This window comes from Indicator indicator, chromosome 38 (assembly GCF_027791375.1).
Source record: "Indicator indicator isolate 239-I01 chromosome 38, UM_Iind_1.1, whole genome shotgun sequence".
NCBI classification, from domain to species: Eukaryota; Metazoa; Chordata; class Aves; order Piciformes; family Indicatoridae; genus Indicator; species Indicator indicator.
In genome coordinates, this window is record NC_072047.1 from 2,278,356 (window position 1) to 2,290,424 (window position 12,069).

General features: G+C 53.0%; 1 protein-coding gene across 1 annotated transcript in view; it reads right to left on the reverse strand.

Annotated features, from left to right (window-relative positions):
• The window catches only part of ANTXR1 (ANTXR cell adhesion molecule 1), a 103,879-nt gene that overhangs the window by 56,293 nt on the left and 35,517 nt on the right, over positions 1–12,069 (reverse strand). The window contains exons 9-10 of the mRNA XM_054396594.1: positions 3,841–3,901; positions 1,710–1,808 (exon numbers count right to left, since the gene is read on the reverse strand). Coding sequence (XP_054252569.1) covers positions 1,710–1,808; positions 3,841–3,901 — 160 coding nt within the window. The remainder of the gene's footprint in view (positions 1–1,709; positions 1,809–3,840; positions 3,902–12,069) is intronic.

Sequence of the window (12,069 nt, forward strand, 5' to 3'; positions counted from 1 at the left end):
CTGCTCTCTTTTGAAAGCCACCTCTCACTTGTTCACACACCCCCAGCACACCTCCAGGCTGCATGGAGATGCCTCCAAAGCACTTAATTCACTGTAACCCCCAGCCCACTGCTTTTACCCAGATCCCTCTCTTTCCCTATCCCCCTGTCTTGCTCCTCCCTGGACACTGAGCCCTCCAGCTTCAGCTTTTGGTGTCCCAGTAGTCACCACATCTGGATTAAGCACACCTGAAGCACAGCCAGGCAAGCTTTCTGCTCAGGGACACAGGAGTTGGCTGTTCCCCAGCCTGGCTGCCACTCAGGGGCAAATGACACAGCCTCAGTGCCCTACAAACACCCAGGGGTACCCCTCAGGGCAGCCAGCTCAGCACACTGCTGCTTTGCTCTGAAGATGTTCAAAGCAGAAACAAGTCCAGCCCTGAGCCATTAGACCTCCACATGTCTAATACACAACTGAATCATTCCTACATCTATTTCACACTCTGCTGGAGCACTTCCAAATCGATCAGGCAGCTTCTGAACAGATTCCATGCTAGAAGAGATGAATTCTGCTGTCACTGGTGGTGCTGGCTCTGAGCTGTGCTCTCTGGTTTTCTGTGTGGGATTGCAGGCAGCATAGGTGAGGCCAGCAGGATCCTTGCTGCTTCCTGCTAAGTGCCTCTTAGACCAGACACTTGGGGTCTAATTTGCTTCTCTTACTTTGGATTTTCTGCTTGATGAATTCTGTAGAGGAAAAACCCTCCCAAGCTGCATCTCCAGCAACACAGCAATGCCTTAGCCCCTGCTCCAACCCAGCCCCCAAGGACAGTCTCAGTTTAAGCTGCACTACCAGGCCTGCTTAAGTAGCACAAGATGTGGCAAGGAGTGAAGCAGATCTGATCCCACTGCATGCAGGAAAGCTGGACAGGGACTATCCCTGAGGGTCTGTGGTGACAGGACAAGGGACAATGGTTTGAATCTAGGGCAGGATAGATTTAGACTAGACATTAGGAGGAAGTTCTTCACAATGAGGGTGGTGAGACACTGGAGCAGGTTGCCCAGGGAGGCTGTGGATGTGCAGCCTGGAGAAGAGAAGGTGCCAGGCAGACCTCAGAGCAGTTTTCAAGTACCTGAAGAGGCTCCAACAGAGCTGGGGGGGGGCTTTGGACAAGGACTGGGAGTGCCAGGATGAGGGACAACAGCTTTGAGCTGGGAGAGAGGAGATTGAGAGTGGAGATGAGGAAGAAATTCTTTGCAGTGAGGGTGGGAAGAGACTGGCACAGGTTGCCCAGGGAGGCTGTGGCTGCCTCATCCCCAGAAATGTTTAAGACCAGGCTGGATGAGGCCTTGAGCAGGCTGGGCTGGTGGGAGGTGTCCCTGCCCATGGCAGGGGCTTGGAGCTGGATGAGCTTTCAGGTCCCTTCCAACCCAACCCATTCCATGATTCTATGCTTAACCCAGCAAGACACACACAGATCCTCTTCCCAGGCAAATTTCTTGCCTGCTACATTTTGTCCTCCGCTCCAGCTCCTCCTGCCACACCCCTGCTGCCATCACCACAGCACCCAGCACCACCAGCAGCCCTCCTCGAACACACATCCTCTCCACAGATGGAATAGCTCATCCCATAATGATCACCTTCACAGGCAACACATTTGAAGGCCCAAAACATTTTGCAAGCAAAACCTTGCCAGTGCAGTGCCAGGAAGAGAGCAAAGCCAAGGATCTTACTGAGGGTGAGGCTGTCGTTGATCCTGAAGCTGCAGAGCACTCTGTTCACGTTGCGGGCATGGCGAAATCCATTGCCTCTCACCACCACCTGGAAGGACTCTGCAGCAGAGGAGACAGCAGGTTACTGGCACAGTGGGGCACAGAGTGGCCATGGCACAGAGTCACACAATGGTAGGGGTTGGAAGGGACCTCCAGAGAGCAGCCAGTCCAACCCCCATGCCAGAGCAGGGTCACCCAGGGCAGGTCACACAGGAACACAGCCAGATGGGGCTTGAAAGGCTCCACACAAGGAGACTCCACAACCTCTCTGGGCAGCCTGCTCCAGGCCTCCAGCACCCTCACACCAAACAATTTTCTCCTCATGTTGAGGTGGAACCTCCTGGCTTCCAGCTTGTGCCTGTTGTTGCTTGTCCTGTCACTGAGCACCACCACACAGAGCCTGGCAGCTTCATCCTGACACCACCCCTCAGATATTGATAGACATTGATCAGATCCCTCTCAGCCTTCTCCTCTCCACACTAAACAGACCCAGGGCTCTCAGCCTTTCTCCACAGCAAGATGTTCCAGTCCCTTCATCATCCTCACAACCTCCCCTGGACTCTCCCCAGCAGGTCTCTGTCTCTCTGGAACTGGGGAGCCCAGAACTGGCCACAGGATTGCAGCTGTGGTCTCAGCAGGGCAGAGGGGGTTGGCCTGGATGACCTTTGGAAGTCCCTTCCAACCCAAACCATTCTGTAATTCTGTGATTCTGTACTGGGAAAGGTTCACAAACTTCCTGCAGCCACCAGCACTGAGACTGCCTTGCAAGGCAAGCACTGTTCCCAGACTTCCAGAGATAGTCCCAGAAATGCCTTGGCAGCAGCAGACACAGGGCCTCAAACTCTGCAGTTCCCCATGGTGAAGGAAACAGCCTCCACAATTCCTGTTTCTGTCTAGGAGAGGCACTCAAAATCCACACCAATGTGGTCTGAAAACCAAATGTTTCAGCATCCAAGGCAGTGCAAGGGCCAAGGACAGTGCAAACACCACCCTGCTTTTGCAGCTCCCAGCAGCACCAGGAGCTCAGCTTTGGCAGACTCCAAGTTTCTGCCTTGCACTTTACAGTTCCTAACTTTCTTTCATCTCCCTGAAGGACTCCAGCACTGTACTTGTCAAAGCAGCAGATTTGCTCTGGAATCTGGGCTCCCTTCCACTGGCTTACAGCCAAGCTGCAAATCATCCTACCACATCCAGCCAGGGAAGCTGCCTCTCAGGCCCATTCTGTGCTGTCCAAGAGCATTTGGGAAGAAGGGGGGAGAGGAGCTCTGCTCTGGGGCGTGGGGGCTGCTGAATGCTTGAGAGAAATCACAGAAGTCTGAACTGCTGGGGAAGGAGAGCTCAGGCACAGCCAGGGAACAGCCTGCCAGTGATGTCAGATGGACCATGGGGATCCTGTCATGCCTGGGGCTGAAACCATAAAATTCTAGAACAGCTCAGGTTGGAAGGGACCTCAGAGCTCATCTCCTCCAATCTCCTGCCATGGGCAGGGACACCTCTCAGCCAGACTCAGCTGCTCAGAGCCTCATCCAGCCTGGCCTTGAACACCTCTGGGGAGGAGGCAGCCACTGTGAGGGTCACAGAGCCCTGGAGCAGGCTGCTCAGAGAGGTTGTAGAGTCTCTTTCTCTGGAGATTTTCCAAAGCCACCTGGGTGTATTCCTCTGTGACCTGCCCTGGGGGATCCTGCTCTGGCAGGGGTTTGGACTGGATGATCTCCAGTGGTCCCTTCCAACCCCTCACATTCTGTGATTCTGTGATCCTCTGAGATGATGAATTTGCAAAACTCTAAACCTAATCAAAGTCTTCTTTCCAGATGTGGATTGCAGTTTTGCAGAGCCTAAGTAACACAGAGTGCTGTGACTGAGTTGGGCAAAAAGGTCCCCACCAAGCCTTTTGTGCAAGAACATCCCAGCTGACAGCAGCTGGCAGAAATGGGACAGGTGCAAGCTGCTGTAAGATGAAAAGGAGAGTCACCAAAAAAGCAAAGGCTGTAGCTGCACTTCCTGAGCTCCTCTTCACTCTCCAGCAATTAGAGACAGACAAAGAGATGCATTTTAGATAATGTGAAGAAGCAGAACCTCAATTTCTACTCACCTCCTGCACATATACTGGAAGGCTCTGCTGCCAGAATTTCTATGCAGGATTTCTTCAAGATCTAAAAGACAGAAAGAAATGTCAGAGGTGGCTCAGACTTGGTCCTGCAGGAACACAAAGCTGCAGGCAGGACAGACAGCAAGTGAGTGCTCAGCTCAACACTTGGCAGCCCTGGCACAGCTCTGCCACCTGAGCTCTTCCCTCTGAACCAGCCTGGCTGTGTCCTTGCTCTTCCACAGGGAGCCTATGGAGGAAGGCAATGGATGCTGATACTCTCCAGTGCCCCAGCAGAAGCTTGCTGCTGTCTGTGGGACAAGTGATGGTGCAGGCTGTGGTCAGAAATGATTCTGCCCCTCTGCTCTGCCCTTGTGACACCACACCTTGAAGACTGAGTCCAGTTCTGGTGTCTCCATCCAGCTCTGGTGTCCCCAGCAGAAGAAGGCCACAGAGCTGTGGAGTAAGGCCAGAGGAGGGCACAGAGATGATCCAAGGGCTGGAGGAGCTCTGCTGTGAGCACAGGCTGAGGGAGCTGGGGGGATTCAGTCTGCAGAACAGAAGGGACCTTAGAGCTGAAGGGATCCTGCAGGAAGGCTGCAGAAGGACTTTTCATCAGGGGGTCTAGAGACAGGCTAAGGGAGAATGGTTTGATGCTGAGGGGGAGCAGGGTTAGACTGGAGCTGAGGAAGAAGTTCTTCAGGATTCTGGCACAGGTTGCCCAGGGAGGCTGTGGCTGCCACCTTCCTGGGGGTGTTCAAGGCCAGGCTGGATAAGGCCTTGAGCAAGCTGGGCTGGTGGGAGGTGTCCCTGCCCATGGCAGGGGGTTGGAGGAGATGAGCTCTTAGGTCTCTTCCAAACTGAGCCATTCTATGATCTGTGGCAGCTAAGGTGCACTCTGAGGGGTTTGCAAGGCAAGGTGCAGCCACACCTCCCTCTCCAAAACGATTCTGGAGCCCAGCTCTGCAAATCCAGCAGCCCAGGTTCCAGATGAGATCTTTACTTCACATTTGAACACCCCAGGAACAGCTCCACAGTCCCTGCTCAAGCCTCTGCACAGGGGCTCAGACTTCTATCTGTGAGAGCAGAGCTGAGTGCATCCTCAGAGCTGCACTGGGACTTCAAATAAAGACATGTGGAGAGGTGCTCTGGTCTTAAACCCAGCTTAAAGTCAGCAGCGTGTCTGTGAGAGCTGGCACTGCCCTTAACCACTTCATGTGCAGTGATTCACACAGAGCCTTCAGAGCCAGGCTTGGCAGCCTGCTTGTGAGGCAGGAGCAGCATGCTGGAGCTGGGCTCTCCTTATCCCCACAGGGTGCTACAACTGCCCAGGCTGTTCTCTGCATGCAGCAGCCTTCCCCCTGCTCTGAAGATCAGCTCAGACTCTTCTCTGCACACAGGTAGTAGAATTCTGCCAGTGCCTGTAAGGCCCTGTGGGAACAGCAGCAGCAGCTGAGTGCTGTGGGTGCTGGGCTGGGCTGAGCAGCCCCTAGAGGAGGCAGCACTGATCAAAGCCTAGGTCAGCTCCAAGAGGCAAAGAAATGTCAGCCAAGCATCATGACTCAAATCCAACAGGAAAATTATTTTCCCAACTTTAAAATGAAACATCTGTAAGGAACAAACAGTGACCAACACAATTCTGTACAGAAAGGAGAATCTCTTTTTTCCCCCCTTTTTCCCCTCCACAACCATGGCTTTATGCCTCAAATACCTGATTGCAACAGGTACAGAGAGAGCCAGGAGGTATTTGTTAAAACTTCCAAACAGAAGGTTGGGTGACTCAGAAGCAGGGCTGGGAGAAGAGCACCAAAGGACTGGAGGAACCAGGCTGGTCTGAGCTGCTGGCAGCATGAGAAGTGAGCAGAAAGAAGGTTTGCAGGAGCAAGGTTACACAGGAACTGTCAAGTGGAAAACAGAAAAGAGAAAGTCAACAGCTGAGAACTGCAAAGCATTAGAAGAGTTTGAAAGGCAGAACAAGGCAAACACTCAAAAGAAGGAGCACTGTAAAGCACTCTGCCAAAGTATCCACACAGCCTCTGTCAGTCCTCTGCTCCCTGCCCCTTGCTCAGTCCAAGTTCTGCTCCTCCACCAGAGCATTTTTCTCCTCCAGTCACTGCCAGGGCTCATGAGCACAGCACTAAGAGCTGAGGTGCTTCCAAGTGTTTCTCCTCTGCACTGACAAGAATCTCCTTTAGCAAGAGATTCTTTTCACATCTTTCCATCTTCCCCTTCAGATTCTCTTCCCCTCTCTCCCCCAGCATCCCCAAAGCTCTCAGTACATCTTTCTCCTCCTCACTGCCTTTCAGCAGTGGAGTGGAAGATGAGGATACCTGCAGCCTCCAAGCCAAACCCTTCCATGATTCTATCATTCTGTGAAGCAGCCAAAGGAGCTGGAGAGCAAATGCATGAAAAATACCAGCAAGACTGTCAGGGGTTTTAAAAATCAAGCAAAGCCTCACTTGACTAAGTCTGAAACTCCTGATGATGAGGTGGTAGAAAGCAGCCCTGAGGAAAAGGCCTTGGGGGTGCTGATGGAAGAGAAGCTGGCAGCACAGAAGTCCAAGGGCAGCCTGTGCTGCATCCAAAGCAGCACTGCCAGCAGAGCCAGAGAGGTGATTCTGCCACTTTGCTCTGCTCTGGGGAGACTTCACCTGCAGTGCTGTGTGCAGGAATGGAGCCCTCAGCACAGGAAGGACCTGGCAGGTCCAGAGGAGGCCATGAAAATGCTCAGGGGGTTGGAGCAGCTCTGCTATGAGGCTGAGGGAGCTGGGGGTGTTCAGCCTGGAGAAGAGGAGGCTCCAGGGAGACCTCAGAGCAACCTTCCAGTACCTGAAGGGAGCTAAAGGAAGGCTGCAGAGAGACTGTTTGCTAAGGCCTGCAGGGACAGGACCAGGGCAATGGCTTCAAACTAGAGAAGGGCAGATTGAGATTGGATATCAGGAAGAAGTTCTTCACTATGAGGCTGCTGGAACACTGGCACAGGTTGCCCAGGGAGGTGGTTGAGGCTCCTTCCCTGGAGATATTCAAGGTAAGACTTGCTGAGGCCCTGGGCAGCCTCATCTAGTTTGGGATGTCCCTGCTGAGTGGAGGGAGCTTGGGCTGGATGAGCTTTGGAGATCCCTTCCAGCCTGGACCATTCTATGATTCTGTGACTTGTATTCAGCCCTTTGCAAACATTCCTGCTGTGAGCCAGCTGGGACGGGCTGGAACAGCAGGTGTCCCAATTAGGTGATGCAGAGCTCCCTTCCAATCCAATCCAATCCAACCCAATCCAATCCAACTCAATCCAATCCAATCCAATCCAGTCCAGTCCAGTCCAGTCCATTTACATGACTATAAAAAGTTGGCTTCCCTGCCTTTGTGCAGTGCCAACTGCAATATTTATTTTGATTTAGAATAATCACAAGTTTCCAATGCTCCAAGCACCCACACTGACTTCAAGGGAAAATCAGGCAGCAGTGACTATTGCAAAAGAATTCCTTGATGTGCCTTCCTCACCAGAAAAATAAATTCAAACAGGACTTCAACACATCCATTGTAGGAGACTTCAACAGATCTTCTGTTCTCTCATTCCTCAAGGGCTGCACAGCCTTGTGAGGGCTGGAGGTGCACTTCAGTCACTGCAGGATGGCTCCCCAGGGAAGTGCCTCCCTGCTCCTGCAGGGATTGTAATCTCCCATCTGAGCATCAAACTGTTCCCCAGGTGCTGATGGGAGAACTGACTCCAGAGCCTCATCTTCCTAGGGAGAACTTCCACTCTGCTGGGGTCCTTGGCAACAGCCTGCAGGCCCATGGCTGCAGCTGGCCTGGCACCCATGCAGAGAAGGATCTGAAGCAGCAGTCTCCTGTTGCACTCTCTGGGGCTCCAGTTCTGCTCCAGCTCCATGCAGGCTCCCAGGAGGATCTCTTGCTCCTGTTGCACTCTCTGGAGCTGCAGTTCTGCTCCAGCTCCACACAGGCTCCCAGGAGGATCTCTTGCTCCTGTTGCTCTCCCTGGGGCTCCAGCTCTGCTCCAGCTCCATGCAGGCTCCCAGGAGGATCTCTTGCTCCTGTTGCACTCTCTGGAGCTGCAGTTCTGCTCCAGCTCCACACAGGCTCCCAGGAGGATCTCTTGCTCCTGTTGCTCTCCCTGGGGCTCCAGCTCTGCTCTAGATCCAAACAGGCTCCTGAGAGGATCTCTTGCTCATGCTTTGTGACACAGCAGCCAAAACCTGCAGCACATCCTTGTGGAGCATGGTTTCACCTCTCACACTCTCTATGGGACAGAACTGAGCTGTGACTCCTGTGGCCCTATTGCCTTAAAGGCCAAGAGTGGCCCTGCAGGTCACCTGGGCCCTGTCAGAGACAAGAGGAGGGAGGGCAGAGCAATTCTGCTGCTCAGAAGCTTCCTTTGGGCAGGCTGCTCCACAAGCATGCAGACAGATGACTTCACCACAGCAGCTGCAGATTTCTTACAGTATTTTTTTTTTCACCAGATTTGGGAATTCTAATTAGCAAACAAGATGCTGAAGTTTAAGAGCAGCTTACTGCCTGAGCAGAGCTCTGAGCCTAGGTGCTCCTCAGCAGGCTCTGCTGAAGCACTAAACAGCAAAGTCTGTTGCCAATTAGAAGGCAGCAATTTATTTATGATGTGTTTCCTGGCCAACAATACCTGCATGAGCTAAGCAAAATAAATCTATGCAAGTCTTTTTTTTTTTTTTTTTTTAAGATGCATTTGAGGGAAGAAAGAAGTAGAAAATGTGATGATAAACATCACTAATGGTAAGGAGAAACACTCTGCAGCTGCGACTTGAGTTGCTGACTTTCTTCTGGCCTCTGTAGACAGCCTGGCTCTGGCAGAAGACAGAGTCAGGATCTCTGTGTGAAGCTCCTGCTCTGAATTGCCCCCTGGAGATCTCAGCCTTCCTTCCTGGCTGCAGAACTCCAAGAGCCCAGCTTGCTGACCCTGGGCAGCTCAGACTCCAGGTTAGCAGACAGCTGGCCCAGACACTTTGTCTGCAGCACAGATTTTGCACACCCAGGACGTGTCTTGCAAAACAAGCAAGATCCTCTCACCTCTCTCCCCCATCCATGGAGTCTCCCAGCACCAGAGTATCCATTTCCAGCTGAAGTCTGAGCAGCCAAGCTCAGGCTGATCAAAGCAGCACTCTCATGCTCTGTCTGTGAGACATTCACACCAAGCTCTCACAGAAGTTCAACAAGACCAAGTGCAGGGTCCTGCAGCTGGGTGGAGGCAATCCCAAGCACAAATCCAGGCTGGGCAGGGACTGGCTGGAGAGCAGCCCTGAAGAAAAGGCCTTGGGGGTGCTGGGGGAGGAGAAGCTCAGCAGGAGCCAGCAGTGAGCACTTGCAGCCCAGAGAGCCAAGCAGAGCCTGGGCTGCATCAAGTGTGGCCAGCAGGGCCAGGGAGGGGATTCTGTCCCTCTGCTCCACTCTGCTGAGACCACACCTGGAGCTCTGTGTCCAGTTCTGGAGCCTCTGTTACAAAAGGGCTATGGACATGCTGGAAGGTGTCCAGAGAAGGGCCATGAGGATGAGCAGAGGGCTGGAGCTGCTCTGCTATGAGGAGAGACTGAGAGAGTTGGGGTTGTGCAGGCTGGAGAAAAGAAGGCTCTGAGGTGATCTTCTTGTGGCCTTTCAATATCTGAAGGGGGCTACAAGAAAGCTGGGGAGGGACTTTTCAGGATCTCAGGAACTGACAGGACTGGGGGGAATGGAATAAAGCTGGAAGTGGGGAGATTCAGGCTGGGTGTGAGGAAGAAGTTCTTCCCCATGAGAGTGGTGAGAGCCTGGAATGGGTTGCCCAGGGAGGTGGTTGAGGCTCCATCCCTGGAGGTGTTTGCAGCCAGGCTGGATGAGGCTCTGGCCAGCCTGATCCAGTGTGAGGTGTCCCTGCCCAGGGCAGGGGGGTTGGAGCTGGCTGAGCCTTGTGGTCCCTTCCCACCCTGACTGATTCTATTCTATAAGTCACCAAGTTGCACACATCCAGCACTGCAGTGTGGCCCAGAGAGGATTTGTGTACCAGCAGGATTTGGAGACTGCCAAGCTGAAAGCTCTGGGGGGAAGCAGTGCTGAGCTGCCACAGCAATTGGAAGGGCTGAAAACTGCCCAGGGCAGATGGACAGCACTGCAGATGCTCCAAAGGGAGTACACAGGAGAGGCAGCTTCCAAGGAGGAGTTGTTTGTACTCTTCACACAGAGAGGAGAGCCCCACAGGTTAGTTCACACTGCTCCATGTCTTGGACATCACAGCTGCTGCATCAGGCTTCCTGCAGCTCCCTCAGCATCCCTACTGAGGGACTCCAGCTCTGTTTGAGACAAGCCCTGAGCCAGTGCCACTGCTTCACACCTGGCAAGCAGCAGGGAGTTGTCTTGTCTCAAGGCACTACTCTTTCAATCAGTTTCTGTCAAAGCAAAGCAGTGGCACTTTGACTTCCACCTTTCCTCCTAACAGACTCAACATTCCCATTGGAGAGGACACCATTAATCCTGGGGGAAGCTGAAGTTTTAGCACTTTCAGGGAGAAAAAAGCAATTGTTTGCTTAATGAAAAGAGAATCACAGAATCAGAGAACTGTTTGAGGTGGGAAAGCCTCTGAGCTCATCCAGTCCAACATCAACCCAACACCACCATGGACACCCAACCATGGCCCCAAGGGCCATGGCCACAGGGTTCTGGAACACCTCCAGGGATGGGGACTCCACCACCTCTCTGGGCAGCCTGTGCCAATCCCTGACCACTCTTGCAGCAAAGACATTTTTCCTCCTCTCCAACCTAAGCCCCCCCCAGCACAATTTCCTCTTGTTGTAGCACCTGGGACTAGAGAGAAGAACCCAACCCCCACCTGGCTCCAACCTCCTGTCAGGGAGCTGTAGAGAGCAATGAGTTCTCTTCTCAACCTCCTCTTCTACACACCAAACACCCCCAGCTCCCTCAGCTGCTCCTCACCAGACCTATTCTCCAGACCCTTCCCCAGCACTGGAGCTTGAGGAGAGAAGGACCATACCCTGCAGTGCTCTGAGTCCCTTCAGCTCTCACTAGGAGTCATGGCTTTAAGCATGACTTCAGCACAGGACTCTATTTTCAGCTTATTTAAGCACAGCCTCCAGGTCTGAATACCTTGGTGGTGCTCAGTGGGTGGCAGTTTCCCCCTGAAAGCACCAAGCAGATCCCCTTGCAGCTGCTAACTCAGAACTTGCTGCCCCCCCTGAAGAGGAAGGGCAGGTGAGGCAGGGCATGAAACATCTGCAGCCCCAGCAGCCTGAACAGCTCTGCTCAGCAGATGGAGAGGGCCAGCAAAGGTCAGCCTCAACCTCCACCACCCTCTTCCTCATTCCAGAGGGACTTCTAAGTCCACTACCTGTGCACACACAGAGGTTGGAAAAAAATCTACTCCTTAGGACAAGGGGAGGAGGGAAGAGTCTGGCAACCTCAGCAGGAGCACAGGAATTCAACCCCAGTGAGGACAGAGCAGGACAAACTGGTATCTTCACATCTCCAGAGTGACTTCAGACACCAGTATCCCCCAGGGTCATCCCTTCATCTTTCCTTCCCCTGTTATATCAACCAGCAGCTGGCAGCCTAACCAACCTCCTCTGCACATGGCTGACCTCTCACACAGCAGCTGAAAGAAGCTTCCCAACCTCATGGCTCTGTCACCACTGAAATGCTTTCCTGGGGACACAAATGTTTTGTGTGCTCTCTGCACAGCCATGGACAGCAAGGACAAGAAAAGAAGGAATGAGGGAGCTCATTTTCCAGCTGCAGCAGGACTCTACAGATCCTTTGTTCTTCTACAGAGTGATTTACATCCTTCTGGCCACTCCTTTTACACATCTTATTTCTACCCAGCCTATTGCAGTCACTCTGCTCAAAGCCAAGTGACAGATCAAGTCACAGATTCATTGCTGCACACTGACACTGCCCTGCAAGCCTCCTTTCCAGGGCTGGTAAATCTCTCACCAGTCAGCTGCAGTAGCTCCTGAGGAGGTTCCTGAAGGTTGAAGTCTTCCAGGGAGTCAGAACTGCTGCTGGAATTCATTAAAAGCAGCTGCAAAGGGAATGCAAGGCTGGGAGGCAACCTTGGGCCTTTTGTTTTTTTGTTGCTTTCCTCAATGCCATGCACCTGAGAGTCCAAGGGAACTGGGGCAGCAGCCCCACACTTGCCCAGTGCCAGGAAAAGCAATTAGCAAGGGATTGTATTCCATCTCCATGTGAGAGCACTGTGGAATGGGG